The sequence below is a fragment of the Lampetra fluviatilis genome, chromosome 32 (assembly GCF_964198595.1).
Source record: "Lampetra fluviatilis chromosome 32, kcLamFluv1.1, whole genome shotgun sequence".
NCBI classification, from domain to species: domain Eukaryota; kingdom Metazoa; phylum Chordata; class Hyperoartia; order Petromyzontiformes; family Petromyzontidae; genus Lampetra; species Lampetra fluviatilis.
In genome coordinates this window covers 6,966,839-6,994,766 of record NC_136306.1, presented here as the reverse complement: position 1 = coordinate 6,994,766, position 27,928 = coordinate 6,966,839, and the positions used below count along the sequence as shown (strand labels likewise).

The following is a 27,928-nucleotide window of genomic DNA, read 5'->3' as shown; positions in this document are numbered from 1 at the left end:
GCCGGGTTCAACACACACACACACACAAGCGCGCACACTTGAATATCAACCAGTATTAACTTATTATGCTTTTAATGTGACCGAGAAATTACAAAACAAAGATTCCAATTAAACCCTTTTAGCTGCTCGTAAGGAAAAAAGAAAATCCGAAGGAGCGCAAGTGTACAGTTGGATTTCATGTACCACGTGCCAGAGCAGGACTTGCTGCCACTTAAAATATGGCAAAACCTTTAGTCATATCGATATTGTTTATACATGGCTAATAAGACCGACTTCTTTGATAACCCACTCGTTCAAAATAATGAAAACGCTTGAGTCACCGTTTATTGGTTACATTAAGACACTGGAACTGCTAAAGTCATGGCCACCGCTGGTGGAAGAGGCGGGTCAAATATCTGCGCCGAGCTCAAGCGATTCACATCTCTCGCTCTCTCCGCTTGCTTCCCCCAATCGCCACCACGTCCGTGAGCGACGCACGCAGGGCTCGTTATATTTGTTCCAACGTCCCAGCGAGGAGGGTTTCCTATGCATTCTATTACAGTAGTGCTCCACCACATGTGCAAAAACGTGGCAACCTTGATGGTCAACGGGCGTGTAAAAATTTAAGCCGTGTAAGGCTTTTGCGACTAATATTATTCATAAGAGGTTTTTGGGTCAGATCGCGTTATTTATAAATGTGTCGTAACCCTCCACCACCCGACACGGCCAAATTGTAAAAAATGTGTCACGTTTTTCAAAGTACAAAATAATTCACTTCTTTAACCCACCGGTGTGCTGAACAGAAATCAAATTTAAAAATGCTGGTGATTCTCTCTTCAGCACACCGATGGGCTAAAGAAGTTAATTATTTTGTCCTTTGAAAAACGTGACACATTTTTTACTATTTGGCCGTGTCGGGTGGTGGAGGGTTACGACACATTTATAAATAACGCGATCTGAACCAAAAACCTATATTATGGGCGTGTAACAATTCAAACTGCACCTTGCCACCAAAACAAAGATCCCCCCCCATATAGCCTTAGCAGACTGTTGGGGCAAGTGTTGTTAGCAAGCACCTACGAAGGCCGGCACAGGACACAAGAGGGTGGGTGGTCAGCACCACGCCCGGCCGCCTGTGTCTCCTCGAGTGGCGATGTTTACACACCGCACCAGGTACTCATTTGAGGCCGAGTCGACCTAGGGGAGGCCCACGACCGGTTCAGACAATCGGCACTGGTGTTTGCCACGAACGGGAATCAAACTCGGGTGGCCAGGTTTGTAGCGCAATGCGTCAACTACTGCACAATTGCTCCCCACCTATATACACCCACCCAACCACCCCAACACACACACATACCCATCCACACACCGAACTACCCAACAATTAGATAATTTGTCGTCATTTAGGGGGTTGCAAGAATGCGTTATATTTTGTTTAGTTTGGACCATCTTGTTTGCATCATCTCGTTTTGGAATTCACGCGTAGTTGGTAATTTATTGCAAGATCTTGTACGCTCCATCTCGTTGTGTTATCGGTCCCATACTTCATGTTATTGTGGGAATTGTATGGCGGATTTGCACCGTCTCATTTGGATCGTACATCTTTATCCCACGTCCCGTCCCATGTCACATTTACATTGCGAGTCTCGTACATTTCGTCTCGTCTCGCGTGTGTGCTGCTTGACATCTGCATCGCGTCCGTGTAAAAATGATTATGGTAAGAATGGATTCTGATTGATGCACCGTCACATGAGCCAGCTATTGTTCATCCGTGCACTGCCCATGCGCAACACGCCGTGAGCGATGGCACCATACCGGCAGCTCACGCAGGGATAGAGACCGAGCGCGCCAGTCCACAAGGAACATCTTTGAAAGAGCCGATTGTGCCCAGTAAATTAATCTTTTTGTCGGTGGTCCCGCCAATTTCCCCACCGCGGTTTCTTGAAAAAGCATCTCAGCGTTAGCTCTGCGACATCCACTTTCCCCGTGGGCCGTTCTCCATTGCACTGTGCCGCCAAAGGTTCCGAATGGACGCTTACATCCCATAGTGGCACGACGCCGATAGCACAAAATCGGGACGACATTGTGGAGAAAGAACCAATTAAAGTCTCGCTCTCGTGTTTTACAATGAAAAATAAAACCGATTTAGAGGCCTGGTGTCGGTTTTGATCCGAGTAGAATTCTTCTATCCTAGCATTAAAGGTAATGAAAATGGTGGCGAATTTACCAAAATTGGTTAGGCAGTTGAGGATATTTTCAGGCTAATTAATTATTAAAAGCCCATCTCTTGCAGATGCGTCAATTGTGTAGAAGTGAGGCCTTTGACCAAAACACCCGCAGTGCGCCCGAATTGAGAAGCAAAGCTGGTTGGAGTCTGGTCAGTGCCCGGATTGGTGGCCGCCATGCATAAGAGTTGCCAACACCATGGGCAAGAGGAGACAGATGTATTAGACCAGAATTATTCATTGCAAGGCCCACGGGGGGCCACTGGCAGTCCCCAGCAATACAAAAAAATTTAAAACCACCCCTTTTTTCAGGCGATGTGGCGGCCCTCAAGCCGATGTCTTATCGGCGAAAGGGGCCGCCCCCCCCCCCTCTGAAAATGAGTGAGGAACACGCATACATTGTGTGCAGTAGACGGGAAGGCAGTGCAGCCAAACCCATTGTAGTTCTGCAACTTCCTCCCCTAACCCAACAAATCCACGCTGACCAGCGTTGTGATGCATGGCCAGACATCCCACGTGGCCAACGAGGCATGGCCAAGGAGGCTCTCGTCATGCAGCGGATTGATACCGGCAAAACAAATGCGCTGGAATATAAAACATGGCATGATGCCGAATCCGGAACACAAACACAACGAAATCGTGAAGACAACGATGCGTGGATACTTTTGCACGCAAAGGCTCTGCATGGTTGGCCTTCAAGCCAACCCGTGACATTAGTTTTACAGCCTATCGTGGGAGTAATATGCACTTTTAACGGTAGGCATGTATACAAAAGGCGTTCAAATGATGACAACTCTACATTAGGTAGCATTGCCACCCACATGTCAAGTATTACATTTCCAACATTGGCTAAAAAACCGATGCATACAAAATGTCATGGTATTCTACAAAAGGGGAAAAACATGCAACCCAATGGAGAAGAATTTGGTTTTAGGGTCTCCCAAATGCTGGATTTCAAAAGCCTAATTATTAAAACTTTTTCCTTTCTATAGACTTCATTAACGTGTCTAAAAAAAAATAATCCACGCTTCAGGCTGCCGTTTCAGTTCACCGCTAACCACACGACAGCCAATCCAATTGCACGCACACATTTTTTTATATATTTTGCACTATTTGATTTAGAATAACGTTAGAAGTAAATCCATACGAGTCCAATTTAGTATTTTTGATTTAAGTTTCAAGCGATTCCACAGCAGTCTGGTCGGCAAGATGATTGCAAATCACTTATTTTTTTTTTAAACGTACGTACAATCCAGCTTCAACTTATTGCTCATTGCCACTGGCATGACATCACAGAACCACAAACTATATTAGGGGGACTATTACGCACGCCACCCCACCCGATCAATGCCCATCGCTAACCAAAACGGTCTGGCCAGGGCATGCCAGGAAGCCAGTGGCTCTGCGGTGGGGGGGGTGGGGCGGGGGAGCGGTTCTCCGGTCGACCGGTGAATGACATGGCAACGGTGCGAGGCCATGCTTGTGCCTACGGGAGGGGGGCGAGTACAGCAAGGAGGTTTTGCCGACAAACTCGTTGCAGAGTTTTGAGCGTCGTTGCCCACGCGTCTGTTCGCAGGGTTCTTCGGGAACTCCGGGTTTCCTCCCAATTATTGATCAAACAACTTAAAAACAGGACCCTCCAACCCCCCCCCCGCCCCCCTTCTGCAAAAGAGGAAGAGGCTCGGCGTGGTTTTCGCACATCAAAATCTAAATGGTCTGAAGCAGCACTTGGTGCCACGGAGGAGGTCACTACAGTTGACACTTCTCCGCGATAAAGTTTTTAGAAAAGTAACTCCAACACCATAACAAGGCCAACATAAATATCAAACCCAGCAGAACACCCCCCCACCTCCTCCTCTCCCTCTCCACGAATCACCTACAAGTTCATTATACATTCAATCGGGTACGGGAATTAAAAGAGAAAATGCTGATTGCGGAAAATGTACACGTTGGACGCGCGAGAAATGTGTAAGTGGCATATCTAGTGTACAGTCTTGGCAATGCTTAGCCCAAAGTGTTTCCAAGTAGGCCGCTGCTGGAGGGCTTGTAAATAATAACGGGACCCAAAGGGAACCCGAGCAGTGAACGTGCCGGGGGAGGAAAGGGAAAAAAAAAAACCGGCGTAGATTTTCGCTTGAGAGTCCCCGTGTGCGAGCGGTAAATGATATGAAAATTGCACGGACCTCGATCTCTCTCGCGCGCGCGTGCGCGCCAAACGCCGAAATTAAACTTAATTGTGCTTCGTTCGGCTAATGAGCGCAAGCAGCCGGCTATCGTTACAAGATTCACATAAACTGTTCCCGCGGATTGTACAGAGAGAGACCAGACGGCGGATGGGCGAGCGAGACTCTCCGCCACGCGTAAATCCGATTAAATTAAATATAGCTTCAATTAAAAATATTTATAACATTCCTGAAACGGTAAACGTACGCGTCGCGTGCGCGCATCAAAATGTTTCGCACGACGCCCAAACTTGCGGGAGGCAAAAGGTGGGCTCCATCATTCCACTTTTTGTGGGACGCATCCTTCGAGTTCGATCAGCTCGGGCCAGCCCTCGTATTTGTTGGTCTCCTTGTTGTTTTTGATGTGCTGCGAAGGGAAAAAGAAAGGGGCGGGGGAGAGATGTTAAAGGCTTTCGAGGCGCGGCTCTAAAAACACGCGGATGTTGTGCATTAAGGGGTCAATGCCGACTATTCACAGGCCGCCCTGGAAGTCACGCGATGACGGTAATCTGCCACGCTGGCCATCGACTAACTGCCGTGTACCCATTTGTACTGCCGAGTGGGTAGAGGCGGGCGGGGGGGAAGGCCTTGAAGAAACCTGTAACGTTGTATTTAAACTTCCGAGCTGGGAGACGGAATCAAACTGGCAGTGACCACTGCACAGCAAGCCCAGTGTGCCGCTAACCGTAACACCACGGCAGCATGTACCGATCTCTTGTTTTTGTTTTGGCAATGAGAAGCAAAGCAATGTGGATGGTTGTCCCCCCGCCCTGCAGCCCACACCCTCACACTTCTCCCCACAACTCCCCACACCTCCCCCAACCACCTCCCCCCATCACCATGCCATTTTCACTGACCCCGCTGCTAAAGGTTTCTGGGATATTTGGCACAGGAAATTGTGCCGGTGATAACGAGCACTGAATGGCGGTCATTGTGTCCGCAAGCTTCACGGAGGTGCGAGGTTAAAGGTACGCAAACAAAGAAGCCACTTAAGTGTTCTTGGCCATTTTGTGTTCCTCGAAGACACCGGTGCAACCGTCAAGCGTACCAGGACATCAACAGGCCGATGCACGCACCCACACCTCCTTCATGAACGGAAAATGAAATATGCAAGTGGCAGGTGTGTGCGACTCTGACCATGCAACCCGAACTAGAATGATAAATACGAATTTTGATCTTCCACGAAGCTCATGGTCCACCCTATACCGCATCCGTACAAACCGTGGCAATAGATGCGGATACCTGACGCACAAATGGAAAATTTAAAACTCTCAAGTAGTGTGCGACTGTGGGTCATCCAGAACAGATTGTACAATGATTCAATGCCCGATACACAAATATGAAGGAGACATCGCAGCAATAAACTGCTGCTGCTGCTGCTGCCACGGTTATCTGGCTTGACCACCTGGATGTGAAATTGTAGTTGCTGCTCTGCATCTACATCAGCAGCCATACGAAAGAAAGAATAACAATTGGCATTCATTAAGGTGCAATTCATCCAGGGATCTCAGTGCGCCATGTACAAAGTTAGGAAATATAAATAATATTACAAGGTCATCCGAAAGTCATACGTTGTTGTCCTTTGCCTACACCTCCGATGAGCACGGTTGGCTACGAACGGTGCGAAAAAGTTCAAACGCACATGCAAGAGTTGAATAAATTGGCACCCTTACATCGTGACAAATCACGGAATTGCTATCGGGGGTATAGAATTGTTACTTTCCTAAAAAATAGTAATTCCAAATGCCTCCGACATCACTCGTCTTTGTGGACAACATTGATGATGCAGAAAACATCTGCGGAATAGTGTTGCTCGTTGACACACTTTTTCCCTTTAAAACCAAAAATGGGATAACATTTGGCAGGGGAAGAAGAGAGGAAATGGCAGTAACGATGTAAAAGTGAGGACAAAAACGATCAATGGGTTTTTTTTAAATACACAAACAAAATAAAAAGCGGTAAAAATCGAACACAGCATGTCCATTAGCCAGGTGCGTAACGCGACCGTGCAATCGGACGTCCATTAAATAAAAAGATGTGCCCTTCCCCTTTGATTTACCCCAAAGTCAGCCGCCATCGACAAACGCCCTCAATGCACGCTCCCAATGCACGCCCTTCCTCCTGCGACCCCCCCCAACGCTCCCCCCCCATCCACCCCGTTCCGGCCTCGTCGTGCGCGCACGGCCGCTCGCTGCCACCACAAGGTTTTTAACGCCGGCGCCTTCCGTACGCGGCCGTTAAAAGAAAAAAGGCGGTCGCTTGAGGTGGCACCGCGGGTACCATCCCGTCGTAAACTCGGCAGCACGATACGTCGATTGATACGGTCTCTAGAAATGCGGCCGCGCCTCAAGACGCTGTCTCCCGAGCCTTTAATTTGAATAGGGAGTCGATGGCACGGATGACTGGGGGGAGAGGGGGGCGGGGAAGGCAGTTCCAGACCATGGCGGCAAGCAGAGGAGAAATAGAGGCCCCTCTCTCTGAAAGGTTCAAGGTGTGTATTCGGGGTGTATTAATGTCAACCCATCGAGTTCAATCTATTATACTGGTAGGAACCTCCTGGTTACACCAGCCCACAAGGGATTATTGTGTCCGTCCGTCCGTCGTGCAGGGAGGAGCTGGGTGGGGAGCGTGGGGCTGGGTGGGGAGGGGCTGGTCACCCCGTGGTGCCCTTATAAAACTCAACGTTTAACCTACTCACGCCGGCTTGTGCCCGCCCTCAGTCGGGCATATTTGCGTAATACACCATGCCGCTGTTGACCCTGGCCATTGACCGAGCAACCCAACGTTCCTACCAGCTCCCTCCGCAGGAATGTGTTTATGGTCCAGATATATCGAGCTTATCGTGTGTGAGAAGCAGTTATTCTCTGCGTACATAATTAGTCAATGAGAGCCCTTCTTCCAGGGACCAGAGAGGTGCTATGGTCCACCCCGCACAATGTTTGCTGAAAAAAACATCTAAATCGAAACTGAAACCACAGATCGGGAAATTGCAGTCGATCGTGAGAGGGGTAATCATGTTATGCTTAGATTTGTTATTTAGTTAGGAAACCCTCTCTGAGAGTCTCATGGCTTTTTCAGGAGGGGTCCTGCATTGGGGTGTTTGGAAAATGAATGATGGGTTTCACTAACCCACTTGCTATACTACCATCTACTGGTCATATTGCAGCTGTATAAGGCAGTATATGTTTGGGTTTTACAAATCTGAGTCACAAGTCTGCATCACCGCACCTGGTTTCCAAACACGACAAGCAAAGACACGAGGATGTCCAGTTACAAACTTCTGCAGTGGACTCTGTTAGGTGTCACTGTCGTACCGATTGGCTGTACACGGTTTCCAATGAAGAGTCTTCTATTCAGGTGAAAGTAACCGGTGAGAAAAACGCCTTATGGCCCATTCTGGCTGAATTCAATTGTTGAAATCTCAGTTACATTAATCGTGAGATTTGTAGTGTGTTCACACTGTGGTATAATTACACGGATTTTTCGTATTGCTCAGGTAACTTGAAGGGATCTCAATCAGTTCTAGGATATCTACTTCAGCGGGCCACTCGCTAACGCACAACGGTGGCGGTGCAATGCTGAAGACGGCTGCTTGCGTTATGGCCGAAACGTCGTGAGAATGATTTTATTTTTATTATTTTCCTTCTACGTGACTTTACCGAAAGAACCAAGAAGGTGCAATGCTCTTTGAGAGTTCCAACTGGGAACTTGGTCTCATGACATCGAGACAAGTTTAAGAGCAATGGTGAAAGAGACAAAACAAAAGCGTTATTAAACATATTATTTGCCACATCTAGAGGCTTCGCTCACCTCGTCTGGACGCTATCATACTTACCGTCTTCAGGGAACGTCGTCCTGCAATAGTTTCACTCGCCGTCAGACCATGCGGTCACAGCTTGTAAATAATTGCAGTCGCGCACCACCACCTAGTGGCAGCATACGAGGTGCACTCCACTCCCTCGTCATTAGCGCAGGATACGATCCGGAGATTACGAGGGTATAGGAAATATCGGAATAACACGTCTTTATTTCATCACTTTAATCTCACAACTTTATTTCTCTACCTCTCGATGCAGTCGTGTAAAGTTCTAAATGCGATTTGGGGACAGCCAAAACCGCGGATATCAAGTTCGCGATAACGAGGGAATAGCTGTACGAGTGCATGGATTCCCCTACAGATCTATTTATGTCCCGAGGACTTACTGAAGGGCCTTCCTCTTCCCTAGGATGATCTGGGGCCAAGCTGCCCTGTTCCTGGGGTGCCACGGTGGCGAGATATTAACTACCTCGCCTGGTATACAGGAGGACGTAGGTTTGATCCCAACCCTGATTGGCTGTATATTTGGACTTTGCACGTTCTCCCCGTGGTCGCGTGGATTTTTCTCCAAGTCCTCCGGTTTTTCCCTCCACATTTAAAATCAACGCGTGTTTAGAGTATATGGCTGCTAACAATTTCCACTTGCTAAGCCACTTCGTTGAGCTATCATTTGTGGCCAGGTCGCTTCTGTGAAAGAGCTGTATAGCTCAGTGGGTCACGGGAATGGTGAATTGTTATTTGACCATGGCCCCGGTCAGTGTGGGTTGGTGAACGTAAGGAACACAGAAATACTGTACAACAATTAATTTTGCTGCACCGCGCTCTTGCTGCAGCCAACGTAGCGCAGAGGCCCTGTCATGAATGCTGGTCACCCATCCAAGCACCTATCAAGGCCCAAGCCAGCTAAGCTTCCCAATGTGTGAAAAAAAATCGTTTGCATTCCGGTACGATTTAGCCCAAAGGGCAAGGCTCGATACGAAGAGCGAAACTTGACAACGAGTCGAGGGAAAACCTGACAGCAAGTGTCATAGCAACAATGAGGGAGCGACCGCGATGAATAAAGGTAAAGTATCTCCGCGTGAAAGGAAACGACACCCAGGCAAAGGTGAAACCGCCAATTGAGAAAGGTGTGGTCTAAGACATGAGCCAGATACAGCGAGACAGACATATTAAGTTTCCATACAAAAGAAGTAGGTTACATGGCGTAAAAAGGGCTGGCCTTTTAGTGCAAACATATTTAAGTGAAGGGGCCCAACCATTACAAACTCTCATCTGTCAAATGAAATGTCGAGCAGATAACGCCACTTTGGATATGCCAGGATGAAGAGTTACATGCGTAACATTTGATTTGATTCACGGTTCTTATCTGGAGAATGTTGAAGATGGAAAATCGATTAAACAAAACTGCAAAGTTGCCTCCCGCTCAACTGATTATGTACATCTTGCCTCATCATTTCACCTAACGAGTCTACAGTTACTCGCTGCTACGCAGTTTACCGGACGACTACACAATTCAGAATGCCGACTCAGAAACGTTACGGTGGAGAGAGTTACATGGGCAGGGTTTCCCCCGCACATGTGAACTCCCTTGCCTGGTATGCAGGATGTCGCGAGTTCAATTCCGATACTGACGCCTGTCAATGTCGAGTTTCCCTCTCCCCATGGTCACGTGGATATTTCTTCTCCAGGTTCCCCGTTTTTTTCTTCCACACTTAGAAACGTGCATTTAAGAGTATTTGGCTGCGATAAATTTCCACGTGATAAACCACTTCGTTGAGCTATCATTTGTGGCGAGGTCACTTCTGAAAAAAGTTATATTGCTCAGAGGGCCCTTACCTGGTAAAATAAAAAAAATAGTTGAGTATAGTTTTTATTTTTATATTTAAAGGGTGTCCAACAAAGAGAGCTCAACTGTACCTGACCCGGATGGCGTCAGTGATCACCTTATGAATAACTTCGAAGCGGCCTGCTGTTCAAACGAGCGCTAGAAGATTTCCATCGACTGTTCGCAACCCTGCGCCGGTGGTGTCATGTCCACGTTCCTTCGACAGGGGCCAAGTCCGTCCCACAGGAGCCTTTTTTTTCCAATTCACTGCAAGGAAATGAGGGCCTCCCCACGCCGTGCTCGGACGTGTGGGGGTTATTTGACCATAGTTTACCGCGCTGATGAGTGCGCGCTGCCCTCCCCTGCCCCATGACGTAGCCCCGCGGCCGAAAACGGTGGTCGCCCATCCAAGCAATGTTCAGACTCAAACCCTGCGTGGCTTCCTGGATCTGACGAGATAGTAATTGCAATCTTGATTTGAAGCTTTCGTGACTGCAGGAATCCATACTCTTTGGTCACGTTGGTAAATCACGATGTTTCGGGTGCAACACAAGCGTCAGGTGGGAAAGCATGCCCGAAACGTCGTGATTTATTTTATTTTATACCTACGTGACTTTACCGAAAGAACCAGAGTATAATAATTGTAATTGGGACATTTATAAAGCATAAGTCACCCAGGGCACTCGGTGCACCATTCTGGTTGATTGGGTCATAGGTACAGTGTACGTAAAGCACTGTACATATGCCTATTGAACAACCTCTTGAGGCATGAACACAAACACATACATGAATTAAGACCTTAAAGCAATGGTTCTTTATTGCAAGGCCCGCGGGGCCACTGGCGGACTTTGGTGGCCTTTAGTGTAGCTCCTGACGCACCCCCCATCATTGTGCTGTCAAACACCAGTGGCTTCAAATGTTTGGCGGCCCTCACACTGATGTCTTATCGGTGGAAGTGCCCCCCACCCCCTCCGAAAATGAGTGAAGAACACTGCCTTTAAAAGGCACAAATAAGTTACACAAGCTTCGACTGCGATAAGGCATTGCCTGTGGATGTCAATGCAAAAAAAGAAACCCTCAATCTACATATTGGTCATAGGCTTCCACAGGGCAACCACATGACGCAACAAAGCGGCACCCTTTTTAAATGGCACTGAGAAATGCGAGTGGCTCAAGTGGACCCCGCGACCGGTATTTGAACTCGCGCGACCTTTTCCGAGCTCGAGTCGATCACTCGAACAGTGTCGCCGCACGTTCAATTAATCACAGGAAGCTAGAGAGAGAGAGAGATGAGAAACTGAGAGGTCTTCTCTTACCCTTTCAAATGGGCTCTTCATCCTGATGCCCTTGGCTCCCACAAACACCCAGCTGTCACGGAATCCCAAGTCACTGATGAAGCTGCTACCCAACTCCGCCAGCAAATTCCGAGCCTCGTCGTTCATCCTGCGAGCGACGACAATAAATAATAATAAAATAACATCACTCCAAATCACCATCCCCCCCCCCCACCCTCAATCGCTCTCGACAAAAATTTCCAGATGTTTTTGCTCGCTGCGCAGGGGCGTCACGCGAGTGCCCGATTAGGACACAAGCGGGACAATAATGGGCCGGCGCTTACAATAAGCGTGGATGGGCAACCAGCATACCTGGAGAAAATCCAGGCAGCATGAAAAACGGTTGACACTCGGAAAAAAATGTTAAAAAGTCCAGCACTGGATGGTGACATGAAACCATTTGCTGTACCGCCGACTCCTCGATACCCCGCAGCCCCAGTGGGGCCACGTGTCACAGGAGTCGATTCACGTCCATTGACCTCCTGGCTGAAATGCGGAAATATTTGTTTCCCAATCCAGCAAAAAATGTGGTACCCCCCTGTGTGTTTAACTTCCGAGCCGTGGCAAGTTTGAGCATTATTCAGGGCGATTTGGTGATAGCCAAATTACGGAGCGCTCGTTATTACGCTTGGCACGGCACATGGGAGGGGCGTGTGGCACGGCACCACGCCAAGACCGCCTTTAGCTCCATGTGCTCCGGCACGAATTATAGGATTGGGAAAACTGCAAGAGAATTACACAGGGTTTCGATGTCAATTGCCACCAATGTTGTGCATGGTCAGCGATCGAAAGCGGGCCAACGAGACCTTCAAACAATGTGAGAAAAAAATCGCTCAGCTGAGCAGGAATCGAAATCGGGTCACTGGGTTCGTAGCGCAGCATGCTAACCTGTACGCTACCACCCACCCCCCACACAAGACAAAGATCCCCCGTGTAGCCTTAACATACTTCTGGGGCAAGTGCTGTTAGTGAGCACCTATGAAGGCCAACACAGCACCATAAGGGGGTTGGGTACCCAGCACCACGCCCGGCCGCCTTTGTGTTCCAAGTTGCGAAATTTAAACATCGCACCAGGTACTCATTTGAGGCTGGGTCGACCTCAGGGAGGCCCTTAAACAGGTACAGATAAATCGTCACTGGTGGTGGCCGTGGGCAGGAATCGAACTCTGATCTCTGCCAGGTTCGTAGCGCATGGCGCTATCTGCTACACTACCGCTCCCCCCCCAGACACTATACGCACTCACGTGATGATAATAATAATGAAATGTATGTTTGCTCAGAAAGATCCTCGTTCAGCAAACGACTCACTTGCTGGCCGCGTCATCAAAGGACGCGATCATAACGATGGACCCATGCTGTATGCCCTTCAGGAAGACGATGAGATCATTCACATCTGAAAAGCAGCGAACATGACAAATTGGAAATCAAACAAAGTGTAAGTGGGAGCCGGAATTTTAATTGTATTTCTTTTGAATCATTTTATTTGACAAGCGTGCTACGATTGACCTCGCTTCCTGCAGCAGTTCAATGAGTAACCAACTCCACCCCCTGCAGCGGTACGACAGAGCGCCCGTTGATTTTAAAAGTAACGTTTTTGTTTAACTCAAATTTGTTTCAGATAGCACAGGGCACGAGATGCGTAGAGGTACGTGTTAACCCCAGACAAAAGCAGTTTCTTTCTTTGTGAAACAGATCGCTTTGAAGAGGTCAAAATTGTTGAAAGTATGGACCGCTCTTGACTCATACACCTTAAACACAGTAAAGTCTCGATAATTAATCTGTGGGAATCGGTGGTAGGAATGATCCGGATATTAATCGAACACCGCAAATGCAAAACAAATGCAAAATATACCAAAATCGTATTTATTGTTTACTTGCAAAGAATTTGGCACGAAGACGTGTAACACCACAGGGTTGGTTTTTCATTTTTGGTTCGTAAGAGTTACCCGGTCACCGGGTCGCGAAGGAGGAGTGGCTGGGTAAATGGAACAATGGCACGAGCGTTTGCAGCGCGAGTGGAATACCGCGAGCTGCATTTTTTTTTTATAATAAACGTTTTTGGGTTAGATCGCGTTATTTATAAATGTGTCGTAACCCTCCATCACCCGACACGGCCAATCAGCAAAAAAGTGTCACGTTGACAAAAGACAAAATAGTTCACTACTTTAGCCCACCGGTGTATTGAAGAGTGAATCCACAACATTTACAATTTTACCCGGGTAAAGATATTTTATTGAAGGAAACGCTGAAGGAGGAAAACGAGAATTATTTTTCTTCCGACACCCTTCGCTTACCCCCTCCCCACATGTCCACTGACTTTGTAATCGTGAGTTCACCCGTCATTCCTGTGGCCAGAAAAAAAGGGAGAGACAAAGACAGCAAAGGAGTTGCAAAGGAATTAAATTTGAAGTCGTAGGACAACCGCGTGAACTTATGGCATCCTCGCAGCAACGGCTTTTGGCTCGCCATCGAAGAAAGATAGTCACTGCGTCGCACGCTTTCAGATGCGCTTCTGCGGCTGTCTGGAACGCTCTTCCTTCCAATATTAGGAAGCCATTGGAGCTATGTACTTTTAAATATAGATTGATAACTCGTTTCTTTAGAGCTGCTTTTTGTTTAGTTTGTTGTTCTTACCCCACACCTATGATCAGCACGGCTGGCTTTGTTCGGTGCGAAAGAAGTTCAACATACATACAAGAGAATGTAATAGGATGACACTACGAATATATATAAACTAATTCAGTTACGTTATTGTTTGAAACTTCTAGCAAATACAATCGACGGTCTGCCATATGAACAAATTCCTGCATTGAGCTAAAGGGCCTGACACCGACCAGGATACTCACTCACCATTCACCACAGCTATATTCATCCCCCTCCCGACGTTGTTTTTCACGCTGCTCATAATTCTGTACAAAAAGAAAATCGCAGGACGCGGAGAGCGAAATGTCAGACATCGCACCGAAGAGTGCTCGCTACAACCGAAAAATGCATCGGAGAGCCGCACGGCACAACCGCGTGAACCTACGCTGTCGTAAGAGAGAATCTCATGATCTTATTGCACAATTTATTTGATGCATCACACACACAAATCGAGTGTAAAAAAAAGGGTGCGAACGAAAGTCATGTGCCATATTTAAATGCTTATCAGATTAAAGCATTGTTTTGTGCTTTATCAAAATAACTGCAATAAGTATATATCTTTTTTTATTTGTATTTAAAGGATGGCAACATTAGGTGGTCTGGTAAATAGCTTTGTGTTCTGAACGTTTTAAACAAGAGCGACAACACACAATGTGCATATTTAAAAGGGCAAGTAAACTCACACCGCTGTTTTAGAGAAAAAAAACCCACATTCAACAACAAAAAGCCACAAAGCCACTCATCAACGGCGCACGGCAATGTGGCGAACACTTTCAACGTCGGCAAAGCCCAGGGGTCGGCAACCAAAACAACAACAAGCATTATTTTCGAATTCGCTAAAAACACCCCCCAACATTTGAAAAGCCACAATGCAAGTGGTGAACACGAAACTGTGTTTCTTAATAAATAAGGTCACGTAAAGGTCCTTAATGAGCCGTGTGCTACTACAGAGCCGCAGGCTGCCCGACCCCTGCCAATGGTAAACCGGACTTCCATGGTCAGGGGTCGGCAACCAACAAGGAGGAGCCATTTATTTTGAATTTCAAGAGCCGCGCACTGCAGTCCTCAACAAAAACAAGAGTCGCGTGCGGCACCGCAGCCGCAAGATGCCGATTCCCTTGGAAAAGCCTCACAACGGACTGCCGAACATGTGCGGCAAAAAAAAAAAACTTGTCAGACAAAAACGATTTCCCCCGGCAGGCAGGGTCGCATGTCCGGTGGAGGAGGAGGCGGCGGCTAATTGAACGATTGATAAGCCTCCGTACAATTGACGTCGCTCACATCGGACACGCACTCGCGCGTCTTGAGTAACCGTGGAAAATTCGCGCCGGATTACGTTTGTCATGCATGCAGATTCAAGACAGAGGCCTGCGCTGTGCGACCAAAAATGCCCGCGATTTGTCAAGCGCAAGTACCAGGATATGTCAGGATTCACACCCGCCTGCCCACCCCCCACCGTCCCCCCACCGTGATTCTATGAACTGTCAAGATTTGGGGGTTGCGATTTCATTCGGTCTCGTTTTCTCACATCTCGCTTGTAGTTTCGTCCACTTCCACCGGCCTGATATTATGATCGTTATCAGCCGTGATCGATCCACTGCGAGATGAAGGCCTCTCGTCGCCGCCACCACCAAGGAGCAGACTCATGAATATATCAGAAGTTTCCCTTGCCTTCACCCCCCACCAGTGTAATGTAAGCATTGTGTTTTCTCATATCAGAGCTATTTTTATCATGTAATGTCCTAATATACAGCTTCTGCTGTATCGCCGTGCTATGAAAAGGCGGTTGAGCCGAAATATACCAATTATACATATAATTTGCATACATTGTAACTTGAACAAATGGAATATACATGTTAATCCACTGCTGGATGATGGCCTCCCCACACCGTGTGGGTCGTGGAGTTAGATTTGCCCTGTTGTTGCACGGTACATTGCAGCAAACGGTTTTGCAGCACTGCCCTCTGCTGCCCACAGCAGGTACGCTGCATTCATCACAAAACACAGCCTTGGCCGGGCAGTGGTGTTTCTAGGCGACACGTGGCTGTGATCCTGCACTGTGGAGGCTGCAGCGAGGGTTGGTGGATCACCGCACACAGATGTTGTGAAACTCTCTTCCCGTGGGCGCCGCGGTGGTGAGATGTTAACTACCTCACTTGGTATACAGGAGGTTGTGGGTTTGACCCCGATCCTAATGCCTGTATATTTGGAGTTTGCATGTTCTCCCTGTGGTCGTGTGGATGTTTCTCCGGGTCCTCTGGTTTTTCCCTCTCCATTTCGAATCAACAAACGTTTAAAGCATTTGGCTGCTGTACATTTCCGCACGATGATAAGCCACTTCGTTGGGTGATCATTTGTGGCCAGGTCGCTTCTGCAAAAGAGCTATATATAGCTCCGTGGGCCTTACCTGGTGAAAACAAAATTGTTTAGTTTAATAACTTTTGAGCCGCCAAGTAGCTTTCAAAGTTGCATAAGAATGAGCGCCGCCAGCCACAGGCTCGAGCCCGGGCTCGTGGATATACCCTGAGCATGACTGAGAGACCATGCTCGGAGCCTGCTCAAGTACAGCATGGCTCCGAGCCAGCTTGGCTTTGAGTCACGTTTAACTTGTCTCACTTGAGCGAGGGCCAAGCCTGAGCCGAGAGGCTTGACTGAGGAAACAGGCCTAAGAATGTAAAAGGTAGGGCTGAGCCTCTAGTAGGCGGTGGGGAGAGCTCAGCCCCCTACTGCCCCCCCCCTCCCTTCTGCCCCTCCCTCCCTGCCTCTACTGCTGTGCAGAGGTCGCAACCGGGTACCCGATACCCGTACCCTACCCGATACCCGGCTACCCGTACCCGGCCGGGTACGGGTGCCCGTTTGCGACCCTGGTGCGGCCGGGTACGGGTAGACCGTGAGTCACTGGTGAGTAACCATTTGTCACTCATTTCCCAATGTCTTGTCTCTTCTCACAATTCAAGTTCCTAGAATCAACCCACCCGCGCCTGCAACATGGATTCATCCCAGAGGTCGCAATCGGGTACCCGGTACCCTACCCGTACCCAGCTGGGTACGGGTAGGGTAAGGGTACGGCCGGGTACAGGTACCCGTTTGCGACCCTGGTGCGGCCGGGTACGGGTACGGGTAAGGAATCAAAACCCGTTTGCGACCTCTGCTGCTGTGACAGTAGAATGGCTGTGTGGCTGTTGCGTCGGCTGCATGTGTGTAGAGAAGGACTCACATCTGATCCTCCAGGCAGATTTTAGGTCCCACGATGTTGGCTGCCCCGGAGAGCAACCGGAAGGCGAAGTGTTTCTCCGGGCACGCCTCGGCAAGCCCGCATTTGTAACTGGGCAGCTTCGGGTCTGCGATTCAACGCACATTAAAAACAAACAAAACGAGAAAGCAGGCAAACGTAAAGATGGGCATGATCAAATACGGTGGCGAGATGTTAAGGGTGACATTGGTGGCGAGATGCTAACTGTCTCGCCCGGTATGCGGGAGGTCGTGGGTTCGATCCTGACCCTGACGCCTGTACATTTGGAGTTTGCATGTTCTCCCCGTGGTCGTGTGGATTTTTCTCCGGGTCCTCCGCGGTTTTTCCCTCCACATTTAGAAAAATGCATTCAAGAGTATTTGGCTGCTATAAATTTCCGCGTGATAACCCACGTTGAGCTATCATTTGCGATAGCCAGGTCGCTTCTGAAAAAAAGAGCTAAAAAGAGATCGGTCGGCCTTACCTGGTAAAATAAAAAAAAATCAGTCTAAATTGTTTCGTTTTTAGAACGCATCGTGAAGGTGAGAGTGGGGTTGTTGGCACGGACGTCGCATGCACCCTGTCTGCATGGTATCGAGATGCCCATGAAAAGTGAGCACGAGGTGATGGGTGCAGGCGAAGCAATTGCTTCCTTGGGGCACTACTTCCAGAAGTTGCTGCGCCCACAAGTGTCTCACGAGGGCCCTTCTGTGGCTCTCTCCTACTCTTCCACGATAGGCCAGACATCTTAGGGGGATACATGCGAGTACGCACACTTTAGCCCAACGCACGCGACCTGTGATCGACTAAAAAAAGCGACAAGAACCTGCTGTTAATGTAATCATGCACGTATGTTGAACTTCTTTCGCACCGTACGTAGCCAACCGTGCTCATCGGAGGTGTGGGGGAGGGACAACACACTAAACACAAACATCAGCTCTAAAGAAATTAGTTTTAAATCGAGATGATTTAAAAGTACGCAGCTCCGGTGGCTTCCTAATATGGGAAGGAAGAGCGTTCCAGACGGCCGCAGAAGCGCATCTGAAAGCGCGCGATGTAGTGACCACCACCGTCTTTGTTCGATGGCTAGGTAAAAAGCCAAAGCGAGGATGACCGGAGTTTTGCGTGAAAACACGACATGGAGGTTGAGATAGGTGGGACACGTTTAAATGATGGAGGGGGCAGGTTACAGAGTCGCACCAAAAAGTCGGAGACCAAGGGGAAGCCCCCAAAACTAGATGACAGTGATGGCGGTGGTGATGAAGAAACGGTTAGAGTGGTTCTTGAAGGTCTGGTGACAACTTTGCAACAACTAGCTGACCTAGCAGAAGGAAGGAAGGAAGCCGTGATGTGGAGCACCGATAGAATTTGCCACCATGGCTTCTTGTGCTTTGAATGTATAAGTTTGTTATTTACATTTATAGATTATTTCTTTCAGCCAGACGACATCGTTGGAAAATGAAAGACATGCCAGTGCTAATGTGATCATGCAGCCCAAAACTAGGGCCCGCACAGTAAAACGACTGTAGTCTGCACTCCCTTCAACGGAGGAGGAACAGAAAAACTCCACGAACTCTCGTCTCTTGAAGCTCTCTCTTCGTCGTGACTAGGAGACCTCGACATTGGCATTTAGCTCCTGAACACATTGCCATCATACGCAAGAGAAAATCATTGACTGGTTACGCTTAGGTGTCGGGAATGGCCGTGCACTTTCAAGGACTGTACTCGTAAATGGGGCGGCCCGCTTGGACAGCCTTGTGATTTGTTGCATAAACATTTACCACGTAGCACGCAAACCTAATAAACCAGTAAAAAAAACTCCCCACCACATTCATCATGAACATCGCATTTATCGTCGTCATCATCAGCCATGTCCACCTATCCACTGCTGAATGATGGCCTTTCCATGCCATCACCACCCCGCGATGCCACAATGCATCTTCGCTCCTGTACATGAATGGACATGATCGCTCCGTCTCCACGGAGGTCGTACTCAGGCGTGTCCTTGTTTCATTGTCTTGACTACCGGCCATTGTCCCTTCTAGCGACGTGCCCGTCAATCCAACCTGTTGCTCGGGATTTCTGGCCTATGACCAAATCACCCAGAATGCACCCAATTCAGTGAGATGAGCAATCACAATGCATAACAATCGGCTGATACAGGCTACTGCTGCGGGTCTACATTGTGAGCAGCAGAGGGCAGTCCAGCAAAATCTATAGCTATGCTTCCTGCCCCTTCACCAACCCACCCCTCTGGCAGTGAATTATGGTAAAATATCCTTCACTGCCAACAGGGCATGGGAATAGCTTCCTGCAGCAGTGGATTGACACAAAAGAGCTGAAGGAAAAAAAAACGTTTCCAGTATGTACTGTGCGTGGGTAATCCACAACGCCGCGTGGCAAGCCGCTGTTACACCGGCTGTCTTGAAGCTAACATCGAAGCAACGGTGACTGTAACCGAAGCAACAAAACCTTCATATTCATTTCAACCCCCCACCCCCACCTCACCTGCAAGGCAAGATACCTAATCCAAACGTGCTTGCCGAGAAAAACGTCAGAGCCTTTATTTCAACCGGGCGGCGAGAGTACATGGAGACTCAAAGACTGTTATTCAAGAACGAGAACACATCTCTTTGCAGGAGGAAGTTCTCGCTCATAAACATCGGGCAGTTCGCCAGCAACGGCTGAAACTAGCAAGCCCCGACTTGGCTGTTGAGACACCGATGGTCGAATCTTAATTTGGAGCTTTCGTGACTGCAGGAATTACTCGTTGGTTCTTTCGGTAAAGTCACGTATAAAGATAAAATAATAAATGAAATAATAGCATACGACGTTTCGATTGCAACACAAGCAATCATTATCAGGTATAAAAGAAATAGCAGCAAAAATCTAACCAGAAAACTATAGACAGACATATAAGCAGACAGATATCACGAGTCCGCTCCAGAGTTTTGCCTGCGTTGAATCGATTCGCTCTCGGTAGCCCCCCCCCCCCTCCTTCATGGGCGATGTGCTAGTTAACAAATGTTTTTTTATATATATAAAAACACTAAAAATGTCTAAGTAATCAATCTGGAGTCATCAAAGACAATGTTGCCGGATTAAACCTTTCTCATTCTGAAACATCTGCAAGTTGCAGGATGGGTCCCGTTCACCGCCGAATCTCTGAAAACGCAAGCAGTTTGTGTTCATTTTATTCAGAGGCATAGCGCCGTTTATTTAAGAGACATTGTAACCGTAGCGACATAACCGCCACCCCGCGATAGCTGGCGAAAGAAGGTGCCATACGCACCCTCACGCATTGGCCTCGTGGGAGCCTCGGTACAGATTCAAGTTATTATTACGTTGTATGATGTACACGTACGTACATAATTGGAATGGGGAAAAGGGTTGAGGGAACAGATGGTTCTTGCAGGAAAGGACGCAGGATTTAGCTCTTGAGGTTCCACGGTCGGAAGGAACTTTCACCAAATTCGAAGACGCTTGTCCTCGGCGTATGACAACGTAGTTTCGTGGCTTCTCAGATTTTGAGAGCTAAAGTCCGGGTTAGGAAAACGCAGATTGCGTTTATATTGGCAGAGGCATAGCGTGCAGTCTGAAAACTAACCAAGTCCAATCTAACAGATTATTTGGTGATGACGCCACTCCATTTGGCAGTGGTGGACGAACAAAAATAACACCAAACAGACACGTTAGTCATTAACAGTGTGGCCTTTAAAATAAAAGGAAAACATATACATAAAAGGTGACATTCTGGGCAATTGCCCTTCTTCACAGCACAGAGAGAGAGGTCAGAGAAATCAGCCCTAGTGCGATCTCTGTTGACTCCCTGCCCCTGCTTAAGTCAACTCAAGATCTCGGCCAAGATCTCAGCCTTTGAACGATTGCCTCTTCCTCCACATCGACGGTTAAACGGTAAAGGTGCAGCCCCTGCAAGTGCTTGCTCATGCCACTGCTGGCAGAAGGGCCATCCTCGAGAGGTGTTCGACTTATTCATTGTACGGTGGCGAGACCTCTTCGAAGGAAGGTGGTGGGTACTCACACTTTACCCCACCACTGCACTTAACCTGCCCGCTGATCGACTAACTGTGGCGTGCCCTGCTTATACCGCTGGGCGGACAGAGGCGTTCAGGGGGGGGGACTTAGGAAACTTGCACCATTGTTAGAACTGCCGTGCCAGGAAATTGAGTTAAAACAGTAACTTTTAGATATCTGCTATCTAAAAAACAGTTAGCCATGTATTCTTTCTTTCTCGAGAATGCTCATTTGCCACTGATGGATGTTGATTCGGTTGAAATCGGGATACTTTATAAAACGAAACTCTATTGCTAATAAAAAAAAAGATTTAGAAACCCCCATCATCAAAGAACAAGTGCAGGCCGGATAACCACGAGGTACAAACAACACGCAGAAACATGTAAAGAGCACTCCGCCTTTAAAGAAAACCCCATCGGCAGTTCCTGAAGAAGTGCAGAGTGGGCCTTCTGTCAGTCACATTTGCGGTCAGCCTTTCACGTTTGCTCCAATTATTTGTTTTATGGTGACCTATAACCACAAAATGCAAATTTTCAGAAACTGCTGATGTTTTTTTTTTACAGAGCACTGTAATCCCCACCGGAACGCACCCAACGCCACGGAGTTACTCACTACTAACCTGATCGTCGAGAAGGAGCGCCATTTGTGTCTGGAGGCGACAAGACAGAGAAGAGAAAAATGTTCAAAACTTGCATGGAGAGTATACCGCATCGCGGAATTCCACACGAGTGTTTTGACACTTGCGACGACGGCGATAAATGTTGTGTCAATTTATACAACGAACCGTGACACTCCATTACCAGTGGTGTACAAGCACGCATTAGAAAAAGTCAACAACAATGCACTAAAGAGGAGAAAATATAAATGTGTCATACTCTCCAGAGAAGATATGGTACTCTGGAAAGACATACCCATACATGTGCCCAGTGGCAAAAAAAATTACGCAAATCAGGTGCCACATTTACACAATCCCCTGGATTGTGTGTGTGTACATATGTTGAACTTCTTTCGCAATGTACATAGCCAACCGTGCTAATCGGAGGTACGGTGGGAAGGACAACAAACGAAACTACGTATGTATGTTGAACTTCTGTCGCATTGTACATAGCCAACCGTGCTACGTGACTTTACCGAAAGAACCAAGAATATAAACTAAAACACCAAATGTGGTTCTAAAGAAATTCGTTTTAAAATTAGGCACCCCCAACTGTTGCTTTACAACACGGGGGAATGGAGCGTGTCTCGTAATCCCGATAACGCGGTAGGATGCAACGTTTCGGGCAATGACCCTTCGTCTGGGCAGAGGTGCGAACACTTCACCCAAGGGTGTGATGGTATCATTGGGAGGGTATAGATTCATCCAAACTGAAATGAGTTGCCTGCTCTGTGATCTACAGACAGAAGTTGAGGCCTCCTCCCCTTAACAGTCGGGTACCACAGGTAAAAATGTATCTCATAAATTCCGATTTAAAGCTTTCGTGACTGCAGGGATTCATCTTCTTGGTTCTTTCGGTAAAGTCACGTAGAAGGGAAATAATAAAATAATAAAAATAAAACATAATAAAATAATTCTCACGACGTTTCGGCCACAACGCAAGCAGCCATCCTCAGGTGAAGAACAGGTCTGTCGGAAAGACAGCGTCTGAATGAACACCACCACGCTTGGCAGCGTATATTTAAGCTCTTCCCCCTCCAACCCCGCTTAAATCTATAGACAGAAAAAACTAAATCAAGGATGAATTTGCCAGAGGGATGAGTTAAGGCTCAGCTGATCCCTCCCCCCACGCCCGTGCCCGTGCCCGACCGGGTATTGAACCTACAACCTTCCAATTGTGAGACTTTTGTGCTCTAACCGCTGCATCCTCCAAAACAGAATGAGGTTTCTAGTTTAAGAAGATTATTTAACCTTTCCCATAAGTACGTATGCATGTTGAACTTCGTTTGCACCATACGTAGCCAACCATGATAATTGGAGGTGCCGGAAAGGTACTGAAAGCACTGTGCATCACAAACATAAAGACATAATACTCGTTGGGTCTTTCGGTAAAGTCCCATAGATAGAAAAAATAATTTAAAAAATGTCTCATATCTACGTGACTTTACCGAAAGACCCAAAGAATATGAATTCCGGCAGTCACAAAACTTTAAGTCAAGATAAAGATATAAATTGTTCGCAAAGGTGTGCAAAAACTAAACTAAACAATTTCTTTATATTTTACCAGGTAAGGCCCACTGAGCTACATAACTCCATTTCAGAAGTGACCAGACCACAAACGAAGTGGCTTATGTGGAAATGTATAGCACGTGATCACGGAGAGAACATGCAAACTTTAAATATACAGGGTCAGGGTCGGGATCAAACTCACGACGTCCTGTATACCCGGGCGAGCTCGTTAACATCTCGCCACCGTGGCACCCCTAAGGTACGAGGGGAGCTGCTTTCGAAAACCGAACGTGGGACAAAATCAACACGGGTTGAGGTGGGGTTTAAAACACACCGCCGCCATCGCCTCCGCATCACGAACAACACTGGGCAGGGCGTTCATGGGCATGGGTGGAGGGGTGTGGCGGAGATTTAAGAGACCTGGCCAGATTGGTTTAATTAGTCCGAGGGCCTTTGCCTTCACGCATCACTGTCGCCTTCGCCGCTACATTCCGGTACTCGGTTCTTACCTTCGACGAGGAATCGCAGATTCTTGTGAAACTTGTTGCCCATCATCCGGTGGCCTAAATATAGCACCAGCACCGTTATAGCCCCGGCCAGCAGCATGCGTATTATCGCTGCACACACACAAATACAAACACAAACAACCACCCATGTAGCCGACACAAGAGTGCTGGGCCAAGTGCTGTTAGCGAGCACCTACGAGAGGCTGGCACGGCGCACGAGCGGGTGTGGTGTGCACGGCACCATGCCTGGCCGCATTCGTCTCTACCGGTGCTGATGTTTTGCATGCCTTACCAGTTACTTAATGAAGCGCGAGTAGGCAAGGGAGAGGTCAATGGACTGGTTCCGTTAACCGCCACCGATGTTTGCCGTGGCCGGGAAATGAAACGTGGGCCGCTGGGTTGGCAACCCAGTCTGATAACCATTGCGCCACCGCTCCACACACACGTAGTCTTACACACGCACAAGCGCATGCAAAGCCAACTACCAAACTAAGATAAGGATGGGCATTGATTGGTGTTTCATGCACTCACTGTATGCGGCCACAACTTTGACTGTGAACAGGGAAGTCAAGCGAAAAGTGGAAACAACACGTGAGAGATGTGGGCGAAGGGAGGGCAAAGAGAATGCTCCCGAGCTGGCTGAAGTCCGATTACAATAACCGAGATGAGGCAGAAGCCCTGGAATGGGTCACTGTCGGTGGTGAAATCTTGGTGGAATTCTTAAAGGCAGGAAGGATGTTGGGAAAGCGACCTACACAGGCAGCAAAAGGAGCATTGCTGCTGCTTAGCAAAAGTGAACTGAAGAAGTTGAAGACCAGGGGAGGATGGACAGAGTTTGAGCCAAAAACAACTAAAGACTAAGATGTTAACTACCTCGCCTGGTATACAGGAGGCCGTGGGTTCGATCCCGACCCTTACGGCTGTATATTTGGAGTTTGCACATTCTCCCCGTGGTCACGTGGATTTTTCTCCGGTTCTTCCGGTTTTTCCCTCCACATTTAGAATCAACATGCGTTTTGAGTGTTTTGGCTGCGATAAATTTCCACGTGATGATAAGCCACTTCGTTGAGCGATCGTCTGTGACAACCAGGTCGCTTCTGAAAAAGAGCTACATAGCGCAGCAGGCCTTGCAAGGTAAAATAAAAAATTTGTAAATAGTCAATGGTGCACAACGCACAGAGGCAGCAGTTAAACGGGGCAATACATTGGGTGAGGAAGGAAGAGGGCAATAAACACAGATGAGGAATGGTAGCAATAGGGAAGAGAAGACATGCAACTAGGACATGCACAAACAGCCACCACCCTCAAGCCGAAACACCGGCGGCTCTAATTTCATACGCGACCCATCTGGCTGGGAACCGACGAGAGGGACACGGGCAACATGAACTGCGTCAGGGAGGACAGCGAGAGAAGGTGAAGGAAGCAAAGAGGACCAGCAGAAGGGACGGCAGCTGTGAGACGACATCACCGAGTTCGGGGGGCAGGGATGCACCACTACTTGACAGAGACTCAACTCAGGAAAGGAAGAAGATTTAATGGGGGAGGGACGAGGCTTGCCCAACAGCGGGAAGTTACAAGCCAAAGAAGACAAAACGATCTGATAAGGAACACAGAACCCCGAGATTAGGGGAAGGTGATGGTAGCTGGTGGCAGTGAATGCCCCCCCCCTACCCCAGCTTAAAGTGAAACACATTGTTCGGTGATAATGCTTTGGCAGTGGTGCTTAAAATGTAGCTCTTGTCTAAGCTTACACTGGCAACACACATGGAGAAGATAAGCGATAGGCATGGAAATTATTGTGGTCACTTACCACAATCTCTAATCTAAATGTGAACAAGCTTTCCAAAATAAGCATAATTTCCATAAGTGAAGACATGGAATTGAGTTCTGCCTATGTATGCATTTGCCCATGACACTCCATGGCAATGTATTGTGATTTTGTGTTCGATAATACTGCCTTTTGCGTTTAACAGCGTCTAATCGTTTGTATGGAACGCTCGTGTAAATAACACCAGGTAACCCAGCGGCATTTTGCTGATAAGGCCCAGAAGGGTCACAATCTGCCCAGAGTTTTCCTGCTTAAACAAATTCTGCTTGATAGCATTGAATCTAGAAAGCCAATAGGCTGCCCGACTAAAACATATATTTTGTTTATATGTGAAGATTTCAGAGTGGAGATCTGCACATACACAAAACAATTATTTACCTATATAGGCAATATTGGTGGTACACCTACCTGAAGCCCTCATTGTTGAATGGGCACCGGAATATACAATGCTTCACTTCTCCAGCGAACCAACTTAAAGGGGTCCTGTGAACAGACAGAAAAGCAAAGCAGAAACTATTACAGCAAAATAATATAATAATAAAATAAATAACAACACAGACGTTTACACCATTGGTACCTCATTTGCCAGTAAAAAATATGATAATTGTTTTTTTACCCTTTTATCTGGCAACAAAACTGACACCTTTTTTACGAGGAGTCATGTTTGCATAGACCACAATATCTGCAAAAGTGCGCCTTTTGGCGTCATCTGGTCCAACCCATGTGAGACTAGGCTCTAAGGAAAGCTGTATCGGGTGTGGACCAATCAACTTCAAGGACAGTGCATACATTATCAGAGTTATGATTTTTTGTTTGCATTATGACTGCAGGTATTGTGGTCTATGCAAACAGTTTTGTTGCCAGATAAAAGGGTAAAAAACCAATTATAACACAGACGTTTTAATACTTGATCTAATAATACACGAAACCCTTTTACTCGCGGATTATATTCCCAGTCCGCGATTGCTCCCGTGGAACACCGCGGCGGAGTGAAAGAAGTTGCCGGATTGCAACATCGTGATCCGTAGAAGTGGGCACATCTAATGCAGAGCTGCAGTAGCTGAGCTACAGAGAAATGCCGAATGGTTAATGTCTCTATCTCGCAAATAATAACTCTTACGTTTCGCATCTGCACAGACAAAGCTACGACGATGTCATTTTTGCTTGGTAGAAAAGGGTTTTTGCATTTTGTTTAAACTGCGCCATTTGGGTCTTAGCTAAACTCACAATCAGAAAAGCTATCGCGGATTAATTTTACCCGTGGGTCACGTGCCGCGCTTCCCCTGTAATCCGCAAACTTTTCACGGATAAATGGAACCGCGCAGCAACTCCTTCCCCCCCTGATCCGTGGCACACCACGTCGGTGCGAAAACATCGTCGCGGATTTATTTGGTCCAACCTCCGCGGCCCACGACAGATTACCGGATTGCCGTTGATATAGTACCCCCCCCCCACTCCCACATCAACGCAGATTTATTGAATTTCTCCTCTCTTTCGGTTGCCTTTCTACTCCCGAGTATTTATGTGGTTCAACTTTAAATTCAGAAATCTGCGTAACAGTTAGGACGCTGCAATCCAGAGCTCGCCACCATTCGACTGGATCTTCTTGCGCGACGGTTAAAATAATGGACACGTTTCTTAAATCCCTCCCACAGTATAAATGGGTACAGGCCACAGTTAGTCGATCGGTAGGTAGGTCGTGTGCGGTGGAGTAAAGCGTGGGTACTCCCACCTATTCCAACACATCTGGTCAGCGTGGAAGAGTAGACCAAATACCCTCCAAAGCTGCCACTTGTGGAGGCCCTTCCCGCCAGCAGTCGCCTGAGCAAGCAACTTCTTTGACTTTAAATCGGAGCGGGATTATCCGATTACACTCCCATTGATCAGTTCGATCACTCAACTAATCAATAACGTGGGAAAGAATAGCCCAGCCTGCATTTCCACGTGCCGCTGGACGGGAGGTGATGGCGAGGGGGTGGGTCTTGCTGACGTCACTGGTGTCACTAGAAGCGGCGCCATTGGAAGCCGTCACACTGGGGGTGTTGCAGAATTGGGGTGAGGGGGGGGGAGTTCTGCCCTTCGTTAAGGTGCCCAAATAATTATCCACCGCAAAAATCA

The 27,928-nt window shown here is 47.8% G+C and overlaps 1 protein-coding gene across 4 annotated transcripts in view; it reads right to left on the bottom strand.

The window, feature by feature from the left end:
- Positions 1–814: 814 nt before the first annotated feature.
- The window catches only part of LOC144943689 (protein FAM3C-like), a 41,075-nt gene continuing 13,961 nt past the window's right edge, over positions 815–27,928 (bottom strand). For 3 of the 4 annotated variants that reach the window (XM_078871426.1, XM_078871425.1, XM_078871427.1), the window contains 9 exons: positions 26,219–26,293; positions 23,986–24,093; positions 21,932–21,961; positions 17,263–17,386; positions 14,253–14,311; positions 13,697–13,747; positions 12,711–12,795; positions 11,385–11,511; positions 815–4,793 (listed from right to left, as the gene is read on the bottom strand). In XM_078871426.1, coding sequence (XP_078727552.1) covers positions 4,704–4,793; positions 11,385–11,511; positions 12,711–12,795; positions 13,697–13,747; positions 14,253–14,311; positions 17,263–17,386; positions 21,932–21,961; positions 23,986–24,093; positions 26,219–26,231 — 687 coding nt within the window. In that variant the 5' untranslated portion in view covers positions 26,232–26,293 and the 3' untranslated portion in view covers positions 815–4,703. Of the gene's footprint in view, positions 4,794–11,384; positions 11,512–12,710; positions 12,796–13,696; positions 13,748–14,252; positions 14,312–17,262; positions 17,387–21,931; positions 21,962–23,985; positions 24,094–24,274; positions 24,518–26,218; positions 26,294–27,928 lie in introns of those variants that run through there. The other variant, XM_078871428.1, reaches the window with a different exon arrangement.